The sequence below is a fragment of the Globicephala melas genome, chromosome 1, assembly GCF_963455315.2.
Source record: "Globicephala melas chromosome 1, mGloMel1.2, whole genome shotgun sequence".
Classification (NCBI taxonomy): domain Eukaryota; kingdom Metazoa; phylum Chordata; class Mammalia; order Artiodactyla; family Delphinidae; genus Globicephala; species Globicephala melas.
Window position 1 is genome coordinate 181,975,642 of NC_083314.1, and position 26,016 is coordinate 182,001,657.

Sequence of the window (26,016 nt, forward strand, 5' to 3'; positions counted from 1 at the left end):
ATTGGCAATAAATATTTATTGAGTGAATGTGATGATTTCCCTAATGTCCTGAAGCACCTCCTGATGGATGCATCATTATAGGATGAATTAATAGGGAGTAGACTTCAGTATATTTCTAAATCGGTGAAAACGAAGTTTTTGTTGCAGTTTTCCTCAAACAGCCTTCATTAATGACAACACCCTAAAGTTAATTGTATAATCACATGTGTTTTACAATGTAAGAAACTGAGCAAAGGAATGGTCACTTGTCTTAATTACACAGTCAAATATGCCTTTTTATTAAAAAAAAAAAACTGGCCACCTTTAAGATATCAGTGATTCACAATCATTATTTTAAGAAAAGTACAATCTGGAAAAAAGATGACTTTATCCCACAGTCTTAAATTGACTAAGGAAGAGATCAGAAACAACTCAGAAGAAATGACAGTGGCAAATCGAACTGAAGTATCAACCAACATTCACCTAACCTTTGTAATAGATTTGAAGTTCACACCCTCTCTTATAAAAGGGTCATTGAACCTAAAGCCCTGAGTTCTAGCCGTGCCTCCACTAGAAATCTGTAACTTTTGCAATGTTGTAGACACTGAGGGATTTATTATAAAACACCATGAACCCCAATCTGTATTTCCCCAAGCGAGGCCACCAGCCACAGATGCCATTCCTGTCACCCCAAGTGGCTGAAAACCAAGGAGTTGACCAAAAATCTATGCGTTTGTCTCTTTCTCTCTGTCCCTCATCTTGTTTCCCATCTGCTTCATAATTACTGCCAAACGTTGGTGCAGCTCTCCATGTCCCAGGGTTAGAAGAACTAATACCCTAGCCAGAATGATAATTCAGAACTAAGAAGATAACTTAGCACCCTCAGCCCCAAATTATAAATCTTTTGGTCACATAAGGCCTGTGGCAATAAGAGTGACATCTCAACATGCAAACATTTCACTATCTACTTTAAACCTTTCCGATAGCACCCTCCGCCTATTTTTAGCACCGAGTCTGAACTTCTTCACATCACATGACATATACAGTCAAGTAAAATCTGGCCTCTACTTAACCTCTCCAACCTCACCTCTTACCTTCTTGTCATTGAGAGTGAACTTGACCTCCTCAAATGTCAACATTCTGAACATTTTCTGTTTGCCCTGTTCTCCCTTCATCTTCCCACAGCTGAAGCAACCTTCACCTCTCAGTAGAGACCTCACATGGTCCGAAAAAGCTCTCCTGACTCCCCCGGGTCTGGGTGGGTGCCTTTCTTATGATCCCCATAGCACCCTGCCAGCCTCTATCACCTTATGGCTTCCTGGGTGCTTGCTTACAACTCTTACAACTGAAAGTTCTCTGAGGGGAGGGATTGTGTGTCTTTTGCTTACTGAGGGGTACCTAGTATGGCCTGGAACATAGGAGTTCAATAAACATTTATTGATGGATGAATGAATGAAAGTATGAATGAATAAAATTAGAAATACAAAAAGCGGGGTGAGGGAGGGTTGGATTGGGAGTTTGGGCCTAGCAGATGCAAACTATTATATATAGAATGAATAAACAACAAAGTCCTATTGTATAGCACAGGAAACTATATTCAATACACTATAATAAACCATAATGGAAAAGAACATGAAAAAGAATATATACATATAACTGAATCACTTTGCTGTACACCAGGAATTAACACAATACCGTAAGTCAACTATACTTCAATTTAAAAAAAGGAGAAGAAATACCGAGAGGTGTTGACATTCATTCAGTTCTTACAGCATCTAGTCACTGGGTATATCCCATTACCTTTGCATTCCAGAGAAGATGGTAAAGCTGTTCATATTAAAAAGTTCTGTAGGGACTTGAAGTTTATGGACAAACCAAACCTAGTTTTTTCTAAAGGAAACATGCCTATGGATGTTGATAAGTATGGGCTTACAAGTAAATGTTCCTAGACTTATGACCACTTGTTATCTTCCCTTCAGAGTCACTAGGAAGATTCTCCCTGCCTGTAGCTTATCTCTCCAAGAAAGGCTGATGTCTGAAATTTCATTATGACAGATCCCTTTCTTTGGCTTAAGGTTTTATAGCCTCTTAAGTGGAAATACTGCAAAGAAAGTAAAACATTTTATCTTATGAATCATTTATGCTCCTGGAATTTAACAAAACAACCTCCTGGATAAATTAAATCATGTATACTAATAAGCAATAGAGAATTTTGGAATCTTAGACTGAAAGGTGTTCAAAAACTCAAAGAATATATAACAGGTGATTCCGTGGCGATCCAGGGGTTAGGACTCCATGCTTTCACTTCTGTGGGCCCCAGGTTCAATCCCTAGTCAGGGAACTAAGATCCTACAAGCCGTACCGCTTGGTCAAAAAAAAAAAAGAGAGAAAAAGAATACATAACAACACTAACAATGAGAATAACAATTGATTTAAAAAACAGCTAACATTTATTGAATCCTGATTGGAGCCAGGTTGTGATCTAAATACTTCTATGTACACAATATCATTTATCTACCCTATGGAGTAGGACGTACTGTTATCCCTAGCTCACTAGGTGTTGAGAGGTGAGGAGCGTGCCTGAGTCATACAGCTAGTGATAGAACTGGATTCAAACCCAAATCCTCTGAGTGCAGACCCTAAGCTCTTCATCCCTACACCATTTTCCTTCTTCTTCTTTTATCCGGAAGAAAAGAAAATATCTGCTACCAAGGGACCAATTTGGTAGAATGATACCAAGTTATTTTAGAACTAAATCCAAAGAAAGAAGCATCTCTGTTTTCTTGTTTTAATATAACAATTTAACTTTCCATATGTGTTGTGTTTGCTGAACTATTCGCTTGTGTCTATGTAAACATACCTCATCTGTGTCAACGGCAATGAAGGAGTGACATATATTTCTGAAATCTCTTAATGAAGAGTGGACATTAATATTTTTAATTAATTAATTAATTTGACAAGGGACTAGAGCACACCCTACTGGCCAGCTAGTGGGAAATACAGCATTTACTTGGAAGAAAATGTCATGTTAAAATCTGAAGATAAAAATCAGATTACTGTTTCCAAGAAATTTGAAAAAATTGTCTCGTAAACATCTATATATTAAATTAGCGTATCTATAGGACACTAAAAAATTTCTAAAGGTTGTAAGTTCTAGAAATGGGATAAAACTAGAAATATATTAACAGCCAATAGCATCAAATGTTGGTTTAAGGGAGCATTAAGTAAATGAAAAAGTGGCTCAGTTAAAAACAAACAATACAAATAGCCCTGCAAAACTCATACTAAGCAAAATCAGGTAAGCCCTGGCCCTGACATTTAAACTAGTAGATGGATAAGTTAAAACCAGCCTCTTGGGGCTTCCCTGGTGGCGCAGTGGTTGAGAGTCTGCCTGCTAATGCAGGGGATGCGGGTTCGTGCCCCGGTCCGGGAGGATCCCACATGCCGATGAGCGGCTGGGCCCGTGAGCCATGGCCGCTGAGCCATGGCCGCTGAGCTTGCGCGTCCGGAGCTTGTGCTCCGCAACGGGAGGGGCCGCAACAGTGAGAGGCCCGCGTACTGCAAAAAAAAAAAAAGAAAAAAAAAACCCAGCCTCTTCAGTCTTTTCCCGGGCTGAGCGTACTGAATGTATTTTTTTCTTTCTTTTCTGTTTTTTTTTTTTTTAGGAGAAAAGCTAAGAAGGGGGAGTAATATCCCTAATTAATATCCCTGGGGAAAATGGAAGTTGTAAAGAAATCTTTTTCTGTGCAACTTTTCAAATGGCTGCTAAATTTGAAAGCTCCATGGGGACTTTGATTTGATGAGGCAATTCCCATGGGTGAATCTCGGCTCATATCAGTGGGAGAGTTTAAAGTAATCCACAAAGTTTATTGGAAATACTGTGTAAATATGTGTGTGTGTGTGTGTGTGTGTGTGTGCCCAGATGTCTCCAAAACATAAAGTGACAACTAAACAAATGATCTTTGTGAAATGCAATTCTTCCATTCTCATGTATTTTTTTATTGCACACATCTATAAATTGGTTTTTTTTAAAGTGCATAACTACATATACTGTGAATAGAAAAGGCTCTAGGACTAAGAGAGTAATGCAGAAAGTGTCTCACTTTAAAATATGTCTCTATAAACAGAGCCCAAACACAAAAACATCTATAATCAAGATGAATAAACACCAAGTTGCGATCCTCTTCTACAGTATTCGCATAATATCCAAATAGAAATTTGGAAGTGTCATAAGGCCCTGTCCAGCACATGTGTGCTTACACATGACTTGCAGGGATACTGGGGGAGGACAGAAAGAAACAATGTCCTTAGGAAAGCAGAGACTGTGATCCTAAGGTTTCTGAGCCAGAACCTCCCCCTGTTCTCACTCCAAGTACAGCCTCTTCTTACTCTGAAAGAAGGGCAAGTGCAAAGTGACAATCTGGGTCAATGTGAAGTAAGTCTAACATTTTAAATGTTACATTTAGGGTTTTTTAATATTAAATAACAATCAGCCAATACAAATTCCTTGGGAGGTGGCCTCAAAATTAGATGAATTGGGGAGATGTAAAAAAAAACATTGTCTGACTTTAACTTTCTTCCTTACTGGAGATAATTTAAAACATGCTAGATTCAGTACAAAGAGGGTATTTTTTCCCTAAACCTCTAGACTAGTGTTCTAATCTGTTAAAAGTCATGCAATGATCATTTGATAAACACAAAATGCTCATTTGAAGTTGCTTAGCATTTTCCTTTTAAACAGTTCCGCAAATACTCCACAATATTATTGACATGTCAGTGTTATTACAAACTATCATTAATAGAGTCTTAGATAAAAGATATGTGGGGTATAAGTGTTCTCATGTAATTCATCCACAGCTGAGAAAGCCACATTGTATGAGTATTATTGTAAGCAAAATTCAGTAAGCCATCAGCTCTAACTGGTTTTTCCCCCAAAATGAATACATCAAGATGTTTATTTTCCAGGGCCAGGGGGCGGGGTGGCGGAAATTTAGGAGTTTGGGATTAAAATATACACACTAGTGTATATAAAATAGATAACCAACAAGGACCTACTGTGTAGCACAGGGAACTACACTCAATATCTTGTAACAAGCCATAATGGAAGAGAACAGAAAAAGAATATATATATTCATATAGATATGTATAACTGAATCACTTAGCTGTCCACCTGAAATTGATACATTATAGATCAACTATATTTAAATAAAAATTTTTTAAGATGTTTACTTTGCAAGTTTTAAATAGATCAGAAGAAAAAATCAGATTCATCAAGAATGACTCATGTGATTTTGTGATTTTTTTTGATAATTTACCGAAACGTTAGCCCATCATACAGCTCTCAACCCTATACTGAGTATCCTGTTGATCTTCTTTCTCTAAAGAAGGGGTGTGTTTGATGGTTGCTCTGGTGATTATCACTGTTTAATGAATAGGAGAATGTAAAACATGCCAATAAGGCCAAAGCACAAATTACAGCTGTATTGTGGTTACTTGAAATCGTGCAACCAGGGTGCCTTTTGGATGAAACTTGAGCTTGGCTAGGTCCCCATTCAGTAAATGCTGGACTGTGAGGTCTGAAAAGATGTTCTCTGGCAAGTTCTCAGGCTGATCCTTTTTTTCCATACTGATAGTGTATGGGTAAGCCGTAAACATAAATGAAACCAAAATGGGGGGGAAAAAATCTGGATAGATTGTGAATAAAAAACCTAGTTAATTTGGTAAGAAAATTAGCGATTAGTTGTGACTAATTTTCATCATCCTAAAATACTACTACATGAATGGCAGTAAGAAAAGTTAACAGAAAGATGGAATAACTGAATTCTTAAGTAGCAGAGCAATGAAAATGACCCAAGAAGCCCTGAAGTCCAGAAGGAGCCCATCAGAATGAGGGATAGAGCTCTCTCTGCTAAATGTTTGTTTATCTTGCAAATAAAAGAGAGTTTTGTTTTGTTTTTAGTTTGGGTTCCTAAGGCCTTGAATTCAAAATTAAGCCTTTGAATTAAATTTAAAAGAATGTAAGTAAATAATAGGGGAGAAAAGGCAAATCACTTCATGGAGTGTAAAGTTAATAGTTAACCTGATAATGAGGTCAGAATCTCATTCCATATGTTAAACTACTCCAATTAGGTAGTGCTAAATGTCTAACTATTGGGCATTACTGCTGAAATGCAAGAAGGGCCTCTGAGGAGACCAAAGAGGTCAGCAAGAGGTCTCTGGCCTCTACTCAATAGAGTACCATTCAGGGGATTTCTTCTAGTTAAAACTGGAGGGTTTCTGTCTGTTTGCTTTTTTTCTTACTTTAGTTACTCTTGGTTTGTTATCATTTGTATTATTTATTTTACGGTTAAACTATAAGCCTAAGTTGCATCACCGGCGCCTCGAGAAACCTCCTCCTGCCGGCTTGCTGGTGTTTTGTCCTTGGGCATCAGTGGCTGCCCTGATGCCAAGAGATGTTGAGGTCTGCCTGGGTCTATTAAGTAAACACGAGGTTGGGAAGTCAAGCGGACGCCGTGTTGGGGTGAGGGGGTGCTTCTGGAAGCCCGTGGGCGGCCCTATCCGGGTCAACTGCCACCAGGGCCTGGCCTCCGTTGGCAAACGTGTGGTCAAAGGTGAGGTTGCCGGGCACCCTGCCAGGAAAGGCCCTCACCAATGTGACCTCGCTGCCCCTCGCTGTCTCACACGGTCCCACTCTGCCCTACGCTGTCCCTCAAGGTTCCGATGCCCCACTCTGTCCTTCCTTGTCTTGAGCTGTCCTTGATGTCCCACACTGTCCCACCCTGTCCCGCGCTGTCCCTCCCACGCCGCGGCCCGCGGGCCTCGTGGTGAGCGCCTAGCTGCAAACTGCAGACGCGTCCCCCACCCCAGGCCGGCCCAGCAGAAGCTCCGCTTGCCTCCCCCCGGTGCCCTCAGCCCACCCACGCGGCGGCGGCCCGCGGACAGGGGAAGACAAAACCCTCCCTGGGGCTGGAAACGGTGGAAACCCCGCGCGAGGCGCGGTGCCGCCTTTGGGTCGGGCAGGAACCGCGGCCGAGGCCGGGCGGCCCGCACACTTCAGAGGAAGATTCCCGGGAGGGGGTTCTCGGAGCTGGGCAGCGGCCACCCGGATCCGGCAGAGGGGAGGCGCCCAGACCGCGGCGGCCCAGAAACACGGCCCTCGGGAGACAAAGACTGCGTCTCAGCGGGGCCGCGCGACACTGGCGGACCCCACGCGAGCGCCTCCGGACCCCACGCGAGCGCCTCCGCCGCGATATCGCCCCTTTAAGCGGCTTGCGCCCGGAATTGGCTGCGCGGGGGAGGTGGGGCGGTGAGAGGCGACGTCACGGCCCCGCCCACTCGCTATATAGTGAGGCGGCGACGGCGGCCGAGTGCGAGTGGGAAACGCTAGTGGGAGCGGGTGGCCGGCGAGCGGCGAGGCGCCTGCGCGGTGTCCGGGCCGCTGAGCCCGCGGCGCTGAGACAGCCGGGACGGACATGCGCGGGAGGGCGCCGTGGGGCAGCCGCGGCTTCGCTGGGGTAAGGGGCCTGCGGGCGGGGGGGGGGGGCGGCGCCGCGCCCCTCAGGGCTCCGGGCGGCTCACTACGCGGGGCGGGTCCCCGGGGCGCGGAGAGGGTCGCCCGGTGTAGAGTCTCCCGGGACGGAGGGAGGGGCCGGCCCGGGGCGCCGGGGACGCGGCTCCGGGAGCGGCGAGCCGGGGTCCTGCGTCCGCGGGCTGGCGGCGGCCTCGGGGTCTTTCCTCCTCCCGCTGGGGGCTGCACTAGTCTGGTCCACACCGCGCGCCCGCAAGCTCTGTCCTGGGAGCTGCGGGGGGCCGGGATCGGCGCCGGTTCTGACCCGCGGTTCTTCTGCCTAGTCTCGGCGACGACGGTCATCCCCAGTCGGTGTTCTTAATTCATCCGAGCAGCCCCGCGCCCTCCTCCCCCCCTCTCCTCCCAGGAACGTGATTCTTTGCTGTGAAGGTCCTAAATGCTGCCTCAGATGGAAGGAACTGTAGAATTCTGTGTTCGAAACGACAACACTTATTGATTGGCCAGTTCTTGTGTGTGTACGTGTGTGTTTATATGTATATCATAGTCTTATACAAATTAGATGACTCCTTTACCAGGATTGATACTGGATTGGTGCTTGCGAAGTCTATATTAAGATTTCGTCATTGCTCGAAAGAAACCAGTGTCTTACCTGATAAAAAAATATGAGTAGAGTGTTAGTCATAAACGTAAGTGCAATCAGAATAGAGACTGTAGCTTTAAAAGAGATGTGTTGGTGACTTTAGGTGCACCTGCAACACAGGTAGGGCAGGACTGGTTTCTAGGCAACTGCCGGGGGTGAAGAAAGGTGAGGTTAAAATGCCTTTTTCCCCCCCTTCTGGAGAACAAGTGTTCTACAAAGTTTCAGGCTTTTATAAATCTGTTAGGAATGCAACGGGGATGTGTTTGTTCAGGAGACTGAAGCATCTAAATAAGTTCACCGTATCTGGTTTTGCCTTCTTTTTTCAACTGCATTTCTTTCTTTTTCTTTTTTTTAATCCTTACTGGAATTATATAGTTGTAAGTGAAGTTTTCCTTAAACGAAGGCATTTTGGTATTCATTTCAGAAAATGACCAAATTTTGCTAAGACCAAAACAAAAGAAGTCGGCTCCTTGTTAACAGGCCGACTATGATTGGTTATCAGTATGTTATCAATCAAGCTTTTTTCCAGATATGAGCAAATTTGAAGAGAAATACATATGGGTTTTAGCATGGAGTTCAGACACTGTTCATCATTGCCTTCACTTCATACAGAAGTTTCCTTTTCAGCTGTGTGTTCTTGTGGCCACTCACTGGTAGTGGGAGAGGTCTGGGAGTAATAATTTATAACCTAACAGATGTTAGACTGTAAACTCCTTAAGGGTAGGAACCCTGCCTTGCACAACTTCTGTCTTATGCAGCTTTGCACATAGTTGATGACTGATAAATAATTGCAGGAAAGCATATTTTACATTTTAAAGCTCAGCAGGATAGGACCAGTCGCTGATAAAGTTCGGGAAGCAAATCTGTTGGTTTTTTTTAATGGCCGTTATGAAATGTCTGAATTATTCATATTTTGGGCAGATAGGGAAAACCACTGTCATGATGCACTGGGTTTCCTACTTTCGGTTCACAGTCGATTCTAGTTGCTCTTTCTGTGAGATTTAATAATACTGTAGACTTGAGTTTTTGTGTGAAAATAACTGCTGCTCCTCAGAGGAGCCAGATAATATTTCCTTTCTGCTAATAGTAATGGTAGCTTTTAAAAGCAAGTCACCTGGGACTTCCCTGGTGGTCCAGTGGATAAGACTCCGCACTCCCAATGCAGGGGGCCCGGGTTCTATCCCTGGTCAGGGAACTAGATCCCGTGTGCATGCTGCAACTAAGAAGGCCGCGTGTTGCAACTAAAGATCCCATGTGCCACAGCTAAGAGCTGGCACAGCCAAAATAAAAAAATTTGAAAAAAAATCAAGTCACCTAAATTACAGGTGCAATCTAACATGCTTGAAACTGACCTGAATGTCTGCGTACCGTGAGGTTGCTTTCAAAAGGTGACCAGAGGAGGAGAAAGGTGGTGCCAGGGGTAATTCGAGGAATTGGAATGTCACAGACTCCCGCCATGGAGGGAGTCTGCTCTTAAGCTAAATGCATTTGTGTGGGTACCTCATCATCAGGATTTCTGTAGCATCCTTTGGTGCTGTTGTTTGGCCATGCGTTATAAAAGCTGAGCGGGATAACTCAACAGGTAAACGAAATCCAGTTGTGGCATTCTGGCATTATTCGCACGGTATAAACATGCTGTGTAAAGATAGGTAAAACTGGTGAGTTTTGGGGTTCTGAACATACGTTACTAGCTTAAATACAGAAGTTCGTTTTAAGGTAGGGGGAAGTTAACGTGGGATTCAGATTTCAGAAAAGGAAAAAGGATTCTGCGATATGGAGTCCTCGTTGATACTTGAATCCAATTCTTTATACCATAACATTGGGCAGTATTACCGAAAGGCCATTGAATATATTTTTAAAATGTGGGGCTCTGGCTACACGACGTAGCCCTTTTCGACTCCAAAGTGCCATGATTCAACAAAAGATTACAGTTTAACAGAGGAAACAGTAGGAAGGTCAGGATGAGAAGACATTGTCCAAAAGCTCTTGTTAAAGACCCCCAGAATATGAAACTCGATGAGTCACAGATTGGGATTTGAAAATACTGTTCCTCTCTGCGCGGAATGCTCCTCTCCTGACTCTTCTCATGGCTGCCTGTTTTTTCATCGTTTAGATTCAAATTTGAAAAGTCACCTGAGAGAAGCCTTCCCTAGCCACCTGTGTGAACAGGTTCTTCTGCCTCCTTGCCCTCTCCTGTTCTCCGCTCATTCCCTTGGAAGTGACCACAATCTGAAATAGTGCGCTTACCTCTTACCTCTCTCCTCGCTAGACCGAACCTTAGTCAGCACCACCTAGCGTCGTATGTAGTCCAGAATAAGCATCCGATAACTATTTGTGAAAATAATGAAGCCCTGCCCTCTGAAAACCAGTGAGCCAAATGCATGAGCTGAGTTCAGTCTTCTCTGCGCAGCTGACCAGCGCTTGGGTCCTGTCCTTTGTGTCAGTTTCTCCATCTGTAACCAGGAATGTCAGGAGGAGAAACGTGGCTGTCGCCTGAAATGAAGACACTCTAGAAAGGAGAGGTGGTGAAAGTGTAGTGGGGAAAATGCTAGATTACAGGGCAGAAGAGCCGCAAGGGCCCTTTGCCAACAGGAAGATGCTTAACCTCACTTCATTTCCTCCTCTGTAAAATGGCGACGATAATCCCTGCCTCCTCTTACAGGGATGCCTTGGGGATCAAGTGAGATAACATGTTAGAAAGTGTTGTGTCATCTGTGGACCGCTTTCCAAATACAAGACATTTTATCATTAAATTCTGGATTTTACAATAGAGCCTGATTATCACGACCCACAGGGATCCATGCTGGGAGTGGATTAAAAGGAGGCCCCTTGGGTGTATGTAGGGACCCCTTTTTACGGGCGGAGACAGACCCGCGTATATCAGATACCATCTTGTAACGGGTTATATGATGGCGGGGCATCCACGTGTCACTGAAGGTTGATGGTTTCAAAGAACTGTTTGAAGTGGTCACGGAATATCAGACTGATAACTTAACCCACCCTTTCCAGAGGATACATAGGACAGACCTGCAAGTAATAACTTGTACAGGAGAATTTGAGGGAGTTGAAGTATAATAGGAACTTTCATAGGCTAAAGTTTGCCAAAGAAAAAACTATGACCAGGCAGCGAAGCCCCAGGACAGTCTGTCTGAGCCACCCTGAAACCTTGAGCATCGTAGTGGGTCAGATCTTCCCCCAGTTTAATTAAGAGCTTGGAGAGCCGTGTGGTGTGTGGGAAGAGCCTGGCTCAAGTCTGGGCCCCAAGTTCCTTAGCTCTGTGCTTGCGGTTCCTCGGCTGTAAATGAGGGTGGTAATAGGCATCCACCTCCCAGGGTTGTGGAGAGGATTAAATTAGTTAATACACATAAAGCACTTGGAACAATGCCTGTCAGATAAGTGTCCAGCGAACTAGTTATTATCCTTACTGGGTTTCTGTTCACTGTAACAATCTCGAGTTACCCATTGGGTGACTTAAACGCTCATTAATTAAATTTGAAGTTTTAGACTCGCTTCCTATCATTAGACTATTGTGCTCATTGTCCTTAAAATTTGAATAGAAATCACGTATCTTTCACAATGAGAAATCTACCGTGTGTATGTCTAAAAGGAATAATATTTTTCCATCCAGTGTGTCTTTGTGTTCAGCTGATGCTAGCGCTGTGTAGGAAAAGGACAAAGGACAAAAGAATCCATTCCTGCTGTGGGGCGTTTCTGCTCTGTCACCAAAGCCGTGTAGGAGACTGAGGGAATCCAGAGGCTGTCGGTGACCATGGTAGTGGAGCAATACGTTTTCTGTTGGCTTGCCATTTCTTAAAATACTTAGCTGGAGAATATTCTGAATTATTTCAGAGCTTAGGTCACCCAGCTTTGACCGCGACAGTGTGAAGATCAAACATTTTCCTGGTTGCCGTGGTTTTTCCCACCTACAAATGGGCCATCACAGACCAGGTGCAGGGCTGCAGGAGGACAAAACGTCCATCCCCACCGCACTGGGCCACACGCACATCTTCACTGAAACCACTGAGTTTAGTTACATGTTACTAACTTCAGATAACACACTTTTAAATCATCTGGGCATTTAACGCAGCGGCTGTTGGTGCTTCCACAGTAGCGGGGCGCTCTCCTACCTTGCTGCCCCTCCTCCCTTCCCCCAGATCATGCCTATTAAAGTGAAATCCGAGAAAAACCCTGAATTAGGGCCTGCGATTTTTGAAGAATCTTCTGCTTTTAGTAAATCAGCTCAGGCCACACAACACTATAGCGATCATAAGCACTGAGTGTGTTAGGCGAGTGCCAAATAAGTTTTCTCCTTTTATTAACGGAAATTAGAATCCTGTAAAGGAGCTAAACTGAGCGTTCAGTGCAGATCGCTTGGCCACCAGCGCTTTAGACACTAATCACAGTAAAAATAGTGAGGTGTGGTTTTGTTTTCTTTGCTTTTTCATTTTCCCGAAGGTGATTATTTTAGGCGTCTTCAAAATGAAAGATGAGTTGGTTTACTTGGGGAGGGTCTAAAATCATGGTAGTTGTCATGGCCTTAAGTCAGTTTCTTTTCACAGATTTTGGCTGTGAATATAGTTACCTTATGTCTCCCTGGGTATGGAAATAGGTCGGTAGGTAATTGTTACATGCAGCTGCGAAGACCATTTATCACCGTGAATAAACAGAAATCAGGTTCTTAAACCAGATTGAAAGAAGGAAATTACATCACACTTTTAAATAAGGAAGCACTGGGCAGAAGTGGATGAGTTGTGTGACAAAAATGTGCCCCTCCCCCTCTCATGGATTGCCTGAGATTTATTAATGAGATCTGTGGCCAGGTAAGCCTATCTAGGTTATTGTCTCAAGGTAGCCTGTTTTTAAAAGAATAGTCTCAAAGAGGCTGTCCTCAAGCAAAAGGCATGTCATTTCACCTATTTGATAAAGAATGTGCTTTTGGATGTAACCCTTTTTTTTTTTTTTTAAGGAAAATGACCTTAAATTTAGCAGCAAAAACACAGGAGGTGCATTACAATCCAGAAGAGAGGAGAAGGTGAAATTCAGTGTTTCTAGAAAGCATCCCCTGATTGCTTTAAGTAGACATTTAGTAACAGATGCCAGTTGGGAAAGTTACACTGTTAACCATTTAAGCTTCTAATTTTTTACCCAGTCTCAAACTGTCCAGTTTGGATTTTGGAAATGAATTTAGTGAAAATTCCTTGCTGGCTACCCGTCCTAGACTTGTTCCATTATAATTGGGCAATGTCAGCAAATGTTAAGTTTATCCCTTACACACCTGTGTTTTTCCCCTTCTTCACTGGTTTGTATTATAAATTCCATAAATCTTTCATGTAATTACTTTTTTAAAAATGAGATGAATATTTTCTCAAGATCCACTTACTAAGTATGTGTCAGAAATGAATGAGGTCAGGATCTGTTGGGGCGGTGGGAGTGCTGTCCTAGAAAGTTCGGCTGATAGAAGGGGACCAGGGGCACAGAACAACCCGAGCCCTGGACAGCCTCCTCTGGCTTCTCCCAAGGGAGCGGGTTCATGGAGAGGGTGGCCCTGAAGCCCACATTGATTCCTAACAGCGATGTGGGGAAAGGAGAAGCAAGAGCTTGAGAAAGGTGGATGGGGGCCTCGTTGTGAAGGCCTTCAACGCCAGACCGAGCAGCTTGCACTGAGCAGCCCTTGAAGACTTTGACGAGGTTGGAGCAGTGGGAGATGAGGAACAGCGATCTGGTGTGCAGGGTGGGTGGGGACTTTCAGACCCGAGGCAGATCTGGACGGAAGGAAGATAGGTTTGAGAAACAGCGTAGAAATAAGCTGTGGACCTTGGCGATTGAAGGTACATCTGCTGTAACTCAGGTTAAAAATGGTGCCTTTCGGAGACGTGTGATCTGCTTAGACTGTGAACTGGTTTGGGAAGGGGGAGGGGATGTGCAGTGGGTGACAGGAGGCCTTTGGTTAGTAAAGTTGGAGATGCCAGGGGACCATCCGACTGGAAAGGTAATCACCAGACAATAGGAAATGCAAAGTGGAGGCTTGCGCCTGGGCTGGACTCCGGTTTCGGGAAGCTGTCAATGTAGAGTTGAAGCCCTAGAGGGGGATGAGAACTCCCGGCAGCACCGGGTTGTAAGGAGAGAAAGTAAAGGGACAGCCTCAAGAAACAAATGGCTTTAGGGGTTTTGTTTTGTTTTGTTTTCCTTGAATTAAAAAAAAAAAAGAAGTGATGTTAACAGGAAAAAGTAGTTCACACCTGGGATGGGTATTTAACAGCATTTTTGACACAAAGGCTAAAAATTAGTTCATGTATTTGAGAAAAGTTACTATGCCCAAGGTTATTGAGACCCTGGTCTATATACCAGACTGAGTGGATTCACATTAGCTTTCGTATTGTTTGCATTTCATCGCACAATGCCATCTTGGACTTATAGTTCCTGGTTTTCCCACGTAGGTATCTTTTTGCAGCCGTTTTCCTAATGAATTGTAAGGTAGAGCTAGTTTTACAGTTACAAGGGAACAAACTTCGAAACACGGCAGCATCAGTTAAATTTCACTTGAGCGCCGTGTTTCTTTTTGACTCGAGGTTGACCAAATTGATTGACTTTTTTTTTTTTTTTTTTACAGAGGAGTATACATATTGAATACTTCCAGAGTTTTGAAAGAGGCATAAAAGAATTCCAGGTGGTTGAGTTTACAACCTGAGGAACACACTTTAAAAGTTTCCTTCCAGACCCCCTGCAGGTTCCCTTTTTTGAGTCTACAGTTGGGAGTTATTTTCCAGAAGAAGAGAGCACACAGTGACACTGCCCTGGGAGCTCCCCGTGCGAGCCAGTGGGAAGTTTGGACAGTTTCATAACATGGCCCATTCACAATTCCCCATTGAAATGTAGAGGCAGGTCACCTTCGATGAATGCACAAAGACACTATTGTGGTCACAAGCGAGCTGCCTCAGTGAACACAATTCTTTTTATACTAAAAAAAAAAAAAAAATTTTTTTTTCTTAAGAAAGCTAACAAGGAGGTGATGGAAACAATGACCGAAAAATAACTTTTTCTAGAACGTGTACATAATGTTAAGGGACCACTGAAATGGAAGTCCAGAATTCCGAGGTCATTTCAGCAGAGGCGATGGTTACACAATCACCCTGTTGAAAGCGAAGATTTAGATGGCATTCGGAGGCCGACCCACAGTAATTACTGGTAGTTCTTGCTGGCCTGCAGACAGGTGAGGGCTGGGCCTTCACCGTCCCCTGCAGCACTTTCCTGTAATCTGGATGGGCGATCTTCAACGTGTGCTTTCAAACCAGTCAGATACCATATTCTTCTTCCTATCTGGCCTTTCAGTTTTCTATCGCCACAGATACTGTCCCTGTCGTCCTGCCAGTGCTTGCAGATTGCTCAGAAACAGCACCCTAGACCACCGGGCACGGACAGAGAGGGTATGTCTAGCCATTTTTTGCTGAAGATTTTATCTTAAATTTTTCTTAGAGCTTAACTGCATTCAGGGGAAGTAAAAACACATTTGCTTTGTTCCTGATCTTAAAAACCAACCCTCAGAAACAACAAAAAAAGACCTCCCAATAACTTAGATTTCTGAAATGATGGGGGTTTTTCCCCCCTCTTCTTAATCACGTATCTTTAGAGACCGATGAAAGAAAGATAATGCTTGACTATTAGAAATAATATTTTAAACCTGTTGAAATCTCTGCCTAGTATATGAAAACAGCTGACTTCGGGAGAGTAAAAAGCTGAGAAGGGCTGATCGGACCCCGTCCTCCTTTGTCACTGAAACATTAACTGTCTGCATTCCTTTTTACGTGAAAAAAAATGAATCATCAACATTTGCAGAGTATTTTTTTAGACCCTTAGCTTTAAAAAAAACAAAAAATAAACCCTGTGCCTTACATGTTGTTTACATTCAGTTGCTGCTGACAATACTAATAGACGGCGTTGTACAAACGTTCACTTACTGAGCACCTGCTAACGTTCCGGTGGTGATAATTAATGATTGGGGTGCAGCCTCTTTCCTGAGCTCACAGTCTTGTAGGGGGTGACGGATTTGACCCTGAAACAAAACTCTGACCTCTGTGCCCCTCCCCCAGCACAGCACCCATCTCACTCGTCTTGTGTCACCCACAGTCCTCAGCACGGCACCCAGCTCTCGGTTTGTGCGAAAATACTTGCCAAGAGGATGAGAAAGCGTTAGAAAGTGTATGTACACGTCGCACAAGGGGCCAGTGTGACACGGAGACTTGACAAGTGACGTCCTCACCTTATTCTAAGCAAACATGCGTATCTGAAGACAGGGCAGACGTGGATGCTAATAGCGAATACACCGTGGTAATGAATACGGAAAATGGGGACTGGGGACTCCAGACACATCTGACAAGGGGGCGGAGGGGTCTGAAGGTGAGGAACTGCTGGGTTAAGAAAACTGTAATCCATGCCTCGCAGCTAGGCAGGACAGACGTAAATTACTAGGCAGTTCACAGGGGAGAATGTGGAGAATGCAGTCTTCAGTTTGCCTTTAAAAGGGAGGAGGACGCTATCCAGGTCTCTGCCGAAGCCGCCATGCAGAACTCGATTTCCACGGGAGAATGGAAATGAGTATCTTCATATGTAACGAGTTCTTTTTTCTCGCAAAAGTAGTTACTGGAGAATTTGTCTTCCCGGGGCCCACATCCGAAATACGGAATCCAAGTAAATGCTGGGCTTGTGGGGTTGGTTATCAGGGGCCGAGTGTAGACTCTCCTGCTTCATCTAAGCGTTGGGTCTTAGAGAATATTAGTGTTGCAGATCGGAACCCAGTAATTTCTGAAATTACTTGTGTAGCTCGGGGGTCGGGGTGGGATGAGCTCCACTCTCAACACAACCACACGCTGGAAGGTCCGTGTGTGTGCTCTGGCGGGTGAGGCCGCTGTGTTGTGCAACTGTCAGCGCGCAGGACCTCTGCCTCGGCTGGTCTGTTTCCCATTGGCTGAAAGCATCTCACATCCTGGATTAGTACATTCCCCCGCCCCCCAAAAAAGACTTATAATGTCTACATTTACGTACCCTCGTGAAAAGTAAGAGCTAGGTAACATAAAAATGGAAGAACTGGGCTTCCCTGGTGGCGCAGTGGTTGAGAGTCCGCCTGCTGATGCAGGGGACGCGGGTTCGCGCCCCGGTCCGGGAAGATCCCGCGTGCCGCGGAGCCTGCGTGTCCGGAGCCTGTGCTCCGCAACGGGATAGGCCACAGCAGTGAGAGACCCGCGTACCGCAAAAAAAAAAAAAAGGAAGAACTGAGTGGAAGTCGGTCGTGGAACGTTTCCATTACACAGCCCCCGAAATTGTCTCACCGTGGCGAGTTGCGTGTGTTTCGGGATTGTTCCGTTTACTCTCTCCTCTGTATCCCCTCTAGGAAATGAAAGCCACTGGCTGACCACACATCCCTCCCTGGGCTTCACGAGTTTTAAGACTTACCAGAATAAGGCACAATGTCCATGGCCGGAGTCGCTGCTCAGGAGATCAGAGTCCCGTTAAAAACTGGGATTCTGCACGATGGCCAAGCCCTGGGGAGCCTGAAGGCCTGCTGGGGGGGCCGCGGCGAGTTTGAGAAGTAAGTGCGGGACGTGGGGCCGCTGGAGCCTGAGTGTGTGACGTCCGAGTGAGGGCGGGGACGCGATTGCTGCCTGTTTGTCACCAAGGTGTCTGTCCTTTCCTTTCAGCGGCTTTTTGAACATCGACCCCATAACCATGGCCTACAGTCTGAACTCGACGGCGGAGCACCTAACATCCATAGGTATGTGTCCTGAAAGCCCAAGCGCCCCTGGCACTGGGGGAGGAGGGTGGTGGCAGCCCCTCTCGTGAGCTTGGCCTCCAGCGTTATTTTCTAAATGAGGGAACGACCTGAGCTGTTTCCGACAGGAGCCGGTCCCCTAGTGGCGACAGATTCTGAAGCTAAGCGTGTTCTTAGCCGCCTTTGCACCTCAGCCTGAGTCACTGGGTCTCCCCGTGGGGGTGTGAGCTTCTAAGGCGTCCCAGCGATGAGACATAATAACTCTCAGGAACCCCGGACAGGATCTCTCTTCTTCCTGACGAGCCTCGAATGCCTGTTCGAAAGTGACAAAGCGGTATAAGTGTTGACAAAAACTTAGAAGAGTGTGTGTATGTTAGTCCTTCTAACGTGAACCTGGTGTTCCTTAGATTTTTGCCAAGGGCTGCTTGTCCCATCACAGGCGAGTCTCTGGCTCGCGGTATCGCAAGGGGCCTGGTGAGGCTCTGTCCTATCTCAGGGCCGCCCTGAGTGTGCTGTGTGGTCCACCTCTCAAAGGACCAGGTTGGTGCAGGCTGGCACTCGCGTAAGTTACATGCTGCTGGCCTTCTGTGGATTCTGCACACGTCACAGAACCTGTCTGGGGCGTGTGGGCATGCGCCGCGCACACGTCCAAGGCACATAGAAGAGGTCATTTGTTCTTTGAACCGGATCAGGTGCGTTCCCCACCTCCGGGCCCTAATTACGCCCGTGGGGCTTGCCTGGGTGTGCTCGGCGTTCCAGCGGCTAGGGGTTTGGCCAGGAGCGACCCGGCAGAAGGCGGCAGGAGCGCGGGCAGCTGAGGGCGAGCGTGGTCGATCTTGGGTAACCTCTCGGGTTCCTTCCAGGGCGCGCTTCCAGGTCTGCTCCGATGAACGGCAGCCACTTTCCGGAGCACGGCCCCTCCGCCAAGTCTCGCCTGCCCCCTCTCATCATCCCCCCGAGTGAAGGCTGGGGGCAGCAGGAGGAGGGTCGGGTGGCGTGTGGATTGAAGAAGCTGGCAGTGAACGGGGTGTGTGCCTCCACGCCCCCGCTCACCCCCATCAAGACGCCCCCGTCCCTCTTCCCTGGCGTGGCCCCCTGCGAGCGGGGCTCTAGGCCCCTGCCCCCCCTGCCCATCTCCGAGGACCTCTCCCTGGACGAGACGGACTGCGAGGTCGAGTTCCTGACCAGCTCGGACACGGACTTCCTTCTAGAAGACTGCGCGGTCTCCGAGTTCAGACCTGGCGGCCCTGGCAGGCGCAGCTTCCGAGGGTGCGGACAGATCAACTACGCGTATTTCGATACCCCGGCCGTCTCGGCCGCGGATCTCAGCCAGGCGCACGACCAGGCTGCTGGGGGGACGAGTGCCAACCCCCCTCTGTCCCAGGCCCACCGGAGACTGAGGAGGTCTCACTCAGGCCCCGCAGGGTCCTTTAACAAGCCGGCCATCAGGATCTCCAGCTACGTGCACAGGGCTTCTCCCAACTCCGCTGGCGACAAGCCCGAGGTGCCCCCCCGGGTCCCCATCCCTCCCCGGCCAGCCAGGCCGGACTACAGAAGGTGGTCGGCCGAAGTCACTTCCAGCACCTACAGCGACGAGGACAGGCCCCCCAAAGTCCCGCCGAGAGAACCCTTGTCCGGGAGTAACTCCCGCACCCCGAGCCCCAAAAGTCTCCCGTCTTACCTCAACGGGGTCATGCCCCCCACGCAGAGCTTTGCCCCCGACCCCAAGTATGTGAGCAGCAAAGCCCTGCAGAGACAGCACAGCGAGGGGGCCGCCGGTAAGGTCCCCTGCATCCTGCCCATCATTGAAAACGGGAAGAAAGTGAGCTCAACGCATTATTACCTGCTCCCTGAGAGGCCGCCCTACCTGGACAAATACGAAAAGTTTTTTAGGGAAGCAGAAGAGACACACACGAGCACCCCCATCCAGCCCCTCCCTGCCGACGGCGGTGTCTTTTCGGCCCCAGAAAAGCTGGACTCGAAACCAAGAGTGGATCTGGCAGGCCACGTGAAGCGCAGACATTTCTCCTACGTGGTTTCCCCTTAGACCCTGGGTCCTGGCTCAGCAGAGGTGCCGCAGCAGCCAGCGGTTCTCCTGCAGTTCTGCAGCCTGATGGCGGTTCACAGGAAGACGGGGCAGGTCGCAGGGTCAGAGAGTCGAACTGTCTGTCTTAAAGAGAAGGGTTTAGAGGGTCGTGAGGTGCTGCCATGCTGAGCATCCCTGACCGTGTTAGTGGCGGAGAAAAGTCTGCTCAAGTCTGTGATTTAAAGATGTGATGCGGGAAGGAAGGATGGGGACATTTCTGTACGTGCTCACGTTATGCACCCGTACCTACACTTGTGGTAAAATCGTAGATCCTAGTTGCAAGTTAACCAAGTAGTTGCTATCTTAGAGTAATATATATTTAGAATGATAAAAACTAAAGCTGGAGGATGGCTCCTGGCAGACTGAAGATTGAGCACATGGAAGAGAATACAGAATACAGTATTGTTTAGATCAAAATCATTAAAAAAAAAAAACAACTATTTCTTCTTACTAAGTTGGAGGATTTCTGGCTCGGAGGCCTGTTCTGTTTTGTCTTATTCATCTTTGCAAGCAGTTTTTCCATGGAGGGCAGGGCATTCGTTCTTTCCGTGATTTAACCTGCCTCGTTCAAGTCATCCCAAGACCTAAATCCTTTAGGTCTTGCTTCCTGGTCTGTTGAGGGGAGGGATGGCCACATATTTGGTACCGTATTCTCACCTGTCCGTGTCTCACATCTTGAAAAATGGGAAGGTAACAGAATTAGTCAGTCATTTTTCCTTACCATTCCTGCTGTATTCTACCCCCCACCCCCACCCCACCCCGAAACACAGGGCGCTCGGGGGGGAAAGCAAATTAAACTCTTTGCCAGTGTTGAGGATGTCAGTTGAAGCAATAAATGAGACAGCAATGCGGTTGAGAGGATCTGTGTGGGGACGTGTGTCGTGGGTTTTTTTGTTTTGTTTGTTTCTTGTTTTTTTGTCCTGGGTTTTTTCCCTCCCCTTTTTTAGACTGTATAAATAAATGAATACAACACAAGCTGGCCTTGTGTTGCTGGTTCCTCTTCAGTATTTCCTGGGGATTGTTTGCTTTTTAAGTAAAACACTTCTGACCAACAGCCCAGTATGTCTTAAGAGCAGAGGTCACCTCAGCACTGCTTTGGAAACTCTCACAGTCGGCTGCTCCGCTCGGAGAGCTCACGTTCCCATTTTCACAAGCTTCGCTGTATTTATCTTGTGTAGAGCCGCACAAAGGAGATGGTGCTCAGTGACAGAAGTACCTTACTGCGACGTTCTTCATGTTAAACAAGCTGTTTACAGTTTAAACTGCTGAGTGATGTTATTTGAGTTATTTAAAGCTTATATTTTAGTATGAACTAAATGAAGGTTAAAACATGCTTTAGAAAAATGCACTGATTTCTGCATTTATGTGTACAGTATTGGACAAAGGATTTTATTCGTTTTTGTTGCATTATTTTGAATATTGTCTTTTCATTTTAATAAAGTTATAATACTTATTTATGACACCGTTAATAATGTTTCTTGCCTACACTCTTATAAAATTTTGTGTCTCGAGGGAGGGGGAGGGGAGGTGTAAAAAAAAAATTTGTGTCTCGAGTAATATGACAACATGACCATGTTTAAGCACAAGGGAAGATTTTTAAGCAGTCTAACATAGGCTTGAAATTTACCACCATTCCCTAAAATGACAGACGATTTGAGCAATGTTCATTTAAGTAGTATACAGACAGTGAAAACGAGCTGTTTGTATTTATCTATAACAGTTAAGAAGGTGCATCTGAATTGATGCTGGTTGGTTGCTGTGGAAACAGGTTCCTTCTGGGGAGGGGCGTCCCCATCCAAGGGGCTCTAACAGGAAGCAGCCAGCTCTGACACGGACCTGATGTGACGCACTTTGAGTTTGAGGACCGGGTCTGGGTTGCCCTGGGCCCTTGGGGAGGCGCTGCTTCTTGCCTGATGCAAGGCCACCAAAGGAAGGCCAGCCTGCCCTGGCTTCTCATTGAGTCACAGGTTTGGGAGGCGGGAGGAGGCTGGGATGCCGTCGGGCAGGGTGCCCGTCCGGTGTCGCCTGGTCCTTTGCCTGTTCACCTCCCTTTCCTCCGCCGTGTCGCTGAAATCCAGCTGCCTGCCGTCCCCCGCCCTGTCCCCCGGGGGCTCCTGATCACGGCACTGACGCCGCAGCATCTGCAGCTCGTGGTTTTGCCTGTTTTGCCCACTCCGCTGCCTTTTCTTTGTACTGTGGTCAAGACCACCTTTAATTCATTGCGTGCTTGCTCCCCTCTCACCTTCATGTTGCTCCTTGATTTTGCGCGACTATTATCTTTTCCTGTTTCTTCCTGGCCAGTGCCACTAGTGACCAGAACGCTATCCATAGCACCGCTTGCCAACTCAGTCCTTGGCCAGCACACAGAGCAGATGGAATTCTAAGCGCTCCCCTGGCCTAGGGCAGCCCTGGGCGTGCTCTCTTAGTGTTGATAAGACCGTTACGGGGCGAGGAGACAGCCGGCTCTCAGCTGCCACTGAATGCACTGTTGAGTCCTCACTTAAAGACGGGCCTTACCTAGTTAACAAAGCTCTTGCCTAAAGTCAGGAAGTGCAGGCTCATCTCAGCCTCCCACGTCCTCCGGGAAGGATTCCCTGAGCTTCCCTTCCCCATCAATGGGAGACCACAGCAGAGCAGGGCCCAGCCCTATGCAAACAGAAGGAATTTATTATTAGGGACCGTTTCATGGCAGAAAGCAGAAGCTAAGTTCAAGAGGACTCCTTTGTTAAGTCAACCCCAAATCTGGATAATATTAAATTCCAAGTCTCTCTAGGCTGCAGTCATCGAGTATGCCTTGCCGATCTTACCAAATTCCACATTCTAATGGAAGTTTAATCTTGTTTATGCGTTGCTTATTTCTCTTTAGGTCTCAAGGGATGTCTTAACTGTATTATGCAAAGATCTTTTAAAAGGATGTTTCTTCGATGCTAGGGGCCCTTGTCAAAACAACAGAGCCATAGATTTTTCTAGAGCAATTCATAGTCGGAGAAAAGAGAACTACATCCACCTACTGGTTTAAGAATCAAAATATATATTAAGCTATTCTCTATTTTAGTTCTTTTTAAAAAAATTTTATTCATTTTATTTTTTGGCTGTACTGCATGGCATGCGGGATCTTAGTTCCCCAACCGGGGATCGAAACCCGTGTCCCCTGCAGTGGAAACACGGAGTCTTAACCACTGGACCGCCAGGGAAGTCCCTCTATTTTAGTTCTTAATTTCATCACATAATTTATTATATTAGGGTATAGGGAGACATTTTCTTAAAATAAGCTCCTAGCATGGTTATTTCATACATAGCTTTGTTTTTGTTTTTGACTTTTTGTTTTGAGATTAATTATAGATTCAAAAGTTTCAAAACAGTACAGAGAGGTCCCCTGTACCCATTACTCAGATTTCCCCAATGATAACATATAATCATAGTCCATAATCAAAGCCAGGAAATTGACATTGCCACAACACATGTATATATGTATATATATATATGTGTGTGTATATATATATATATATATATATATATATACAGTATTTTATTTAGCAATAGTTACTATCAAAATGGACTTAGGGCCTACTTTTTAAAATTAACTTAGAAATTCATTTCAGCATTCTGTTAGGCATTTTGTGAAAAGCCAATAAAACTTTAAAACTATGTTGCCGTGTAAAAATGTCTACATTATGGTAACGGCAACTGAGAAGACAAAACTGACTCAGGCTGGTTCTGACCTGCCAAGATTCTCCACAAGATTACTTTGCATTAGCTCTAGTCAAGATATTACTTCAAACTTTGAGGATTCTTGAATGATTTTTCCTTTAAAGGCCTTCAGATAGACAGACTGAGGTTCCACACCTTTGAATCTGAATCGTGTAACAAACCAGGAGGCAGACTGTGAGTTTCCAATCCAGTACGAAAGCTTGGGAATGGGGGGCATGGTGGTGGTATGGATTCTTGTTTTTAAGAAAATAAGCTTAGGTCCAACTAAGATACACTCAGAGACTGGTTTGCTTTGCAGACTAGACCATTTGACAAACGTTCTGACCCTTTTCCTCTCCACATTTGAATCATACACCTTTTAAGAGAAGTTTTGGTGTTTTATTTGGAAAGTAGAGAGAGGAGAGGATAGGGCAGAAGGTTCAAGTGCATCCGAAATCAGCTAGTCTGATTGTACTAAGCGAAACAGTGTAACTGAAGCATGTCTAATGCGATCTGAGGGTGTGAATTTTCATGCTTGCTTTTCACTTGAATGTATCAAACTTCAAGATACTTCTACCTAAGCAGCCCAGATGTGTTACTAGAGCGTGTTTAGACAGGCTCACCTCGGCTTTCACGTGATCTGCCCAGAATTCAGTGGCAAAGGTAGGTATAGTGTTTACGTTTTCCAGCACCTGCAGAAATCAGAAATGCTTTCACATCAGAGCAGCCCTTGACGGCCCTTTGCTTCTCAGGCCCGTGGCCACCTGGCAGGGCCGCAGGGGGGGTTTGGGATGGAGAGGGGGCTGGGGATGGTTGGGAAGGTTTTCGCTGCCTAGAAAGAGAGCTGCTGGCAGGCCATTGGGCTTACACGTGCCTCCACTATGCCGTCATCCTTCACCCTGCGATCCCATCAAATGGCCTGGAAGCCAAAGCAAGCCCACACGTAGCAAGTTCTCTAAATCAGCATCCATGATGGCATGTAAATCTTCTCCTCCTCCCTCCCCCAGCCAAAGTAAGAGGGGGAACCGAGGGGTTATAACCAAGGGGCTGGTCCTTGGGAACGTACGCGCATTCGTCATCTTGAACTCTGTGCCCCGATGGGAAAAGGCAGCACCTTCATTCCTTGGAAATAACTTTGGATCCATGTCAAATAAACATCTGAATCACATGCTTCTTGCATGTTTCTTCATTTCGCAGTTATGAGGGATTAGCCCAGCGCCTCCCCCGGGACCGCGTGACTTTTGTGCACACCCCTCTTGTGTAAGGCAGGATGAGTCTGTCTGTCAGGCCTGAGCTCTGAGTGGCCCTGGGCTCAGCACGCAGGAAGCTGTATTTTGCCTGTGCCAGCTCCTCGGCCGTGCTGAGGTTCTAGTGTCCTGTACACAGTTTTCTACCTAGTAACCGGTCACAGCTCTTGGCTAAGCAGAAGCCGGGGCCGGATCCTGAGGTTCAGGGAGACCTGGGAGCCCGGCTCAGCGCACCCACAGCAGCCCACACGCATGATAAGACTTGTCTGCATATCATCCCGGCCTGGGAGGCTCTAATTACACGTCTGGGGCTCGCAGGAGCCCAGGTGGCCCGGCTCACAAGGTCCCAGAACTGTGAAGATAGCGCGGGCACAGTTCTCACTGCCTGGGCAGCCGGATCAGGGAGGCTTCTCCGAGCCCCGTGCGTCATTTCAATACGAATTATGACAACCGCCTTCCAAAGACAACAGTCCATTTACCCAGGTGGCTCTTCTGCAAGCACTGCCACAATTTTATCCTCCCATCAAGGTTTCAGGCTCTACGTTTCTGGTCTTTCCAGCTCAACTTTCCACCTGCCCCCTAACTGGCACAGCAGAAAACTGCTGGGCCTCGCGGCAGAGTCAGTGACTGAACCTGTTCCTGCATTTCCCTGACCGTGTTAACAGTCACCAGTTATCAGAAACGTGCCCTTTGCCAGCGGCGGTGCTGGGCACACGGAGATCTTGCGTGAAGCTACCAGCATCTGCCTTACAACCAAGCGACCTGGTTCAAAAGAAAAGATGCTTGGGACTTCCCTGACGGTCCAGTGGTTGGGACTCCGTTCTTCCACTGCGGGGGGTGGGGGTGGGGCGGCGGGTTCGATCCCTGGTTGGGGAACTAGGATCCTGCATGCCGCGTGGTATGGCCAAAAAAAAAAGAAGAAAAGAAAAAAGACACTTGTACGGAGCTGCGCGAGAAAGTCACTGTCACTGGGACCAAAATCCTGATTTGGCACACGTCAGAGGCTCATTGAGGAAAGAAAGGTGTGCCGTGGGAGCAGGTAACACAACAGGTGTTCAACCTGTCATCAGTCAGCTGTGTGGG

General features: G+C 46.5%; 1 protein-coding gene across 1 annotated transcript; it reads left to right on the plus strand.

Annotated features, from left to right (window-relative positions):
- The first annotated feature begins 7,357 nt into the window (after positions 1 to 7,357).
- On the plus strand, positions 7,358 to 21,462 carry ERRFI1 (ERBB receptor feedback inhibitor 1). Its single transcript, XM_030879551.2, has 4 exons — positions 7,358 to 7,493; positions 17,533 to 17,730; positions 17,840 to 17,913; positions 18,774 to 21,462. The coding sequence occupies exons 2-4, from the start codon at positions 17,609 to 17,611 to the stop codon at positions 19,955 to 19,957; spliced, it is 1,380 nt and encodes a 459-aa protein (XP_030735411.1). The 5' UTR covers positions 7,358 to 7,493; positions 17,533 to 17,608; the 3' UTR covers positions 19,958 to 21,462.
- The last annotated feature ends 4,554 nt before the right edge of the window (positions 21,463 to 26,016 follow it).

Coding starts and splice junctions, on each gene's coding strand:
- ERRFI1 (XM_030879551.2), top strand. CDS start 17,609: ATGTCCATGGCCGGAGTCGCTGCTCAGGAGATCAGAGTCCCGTTAAAA. Junction 17,731..17,839: donor GGCCGCGGCGAGTTTGAGAA/GTAAGTGCGGGA, acceptor CTTTCCTTTCAG/CGGCTTTTTGAACATCGACC. Junction 17,914..18,773: donor GGAGCACCTAACATCCATAG/GTATGTGTCCTG, acceptor GGTTCCTTCCAG/GGCGCGCTTCCAGGTCTGCT.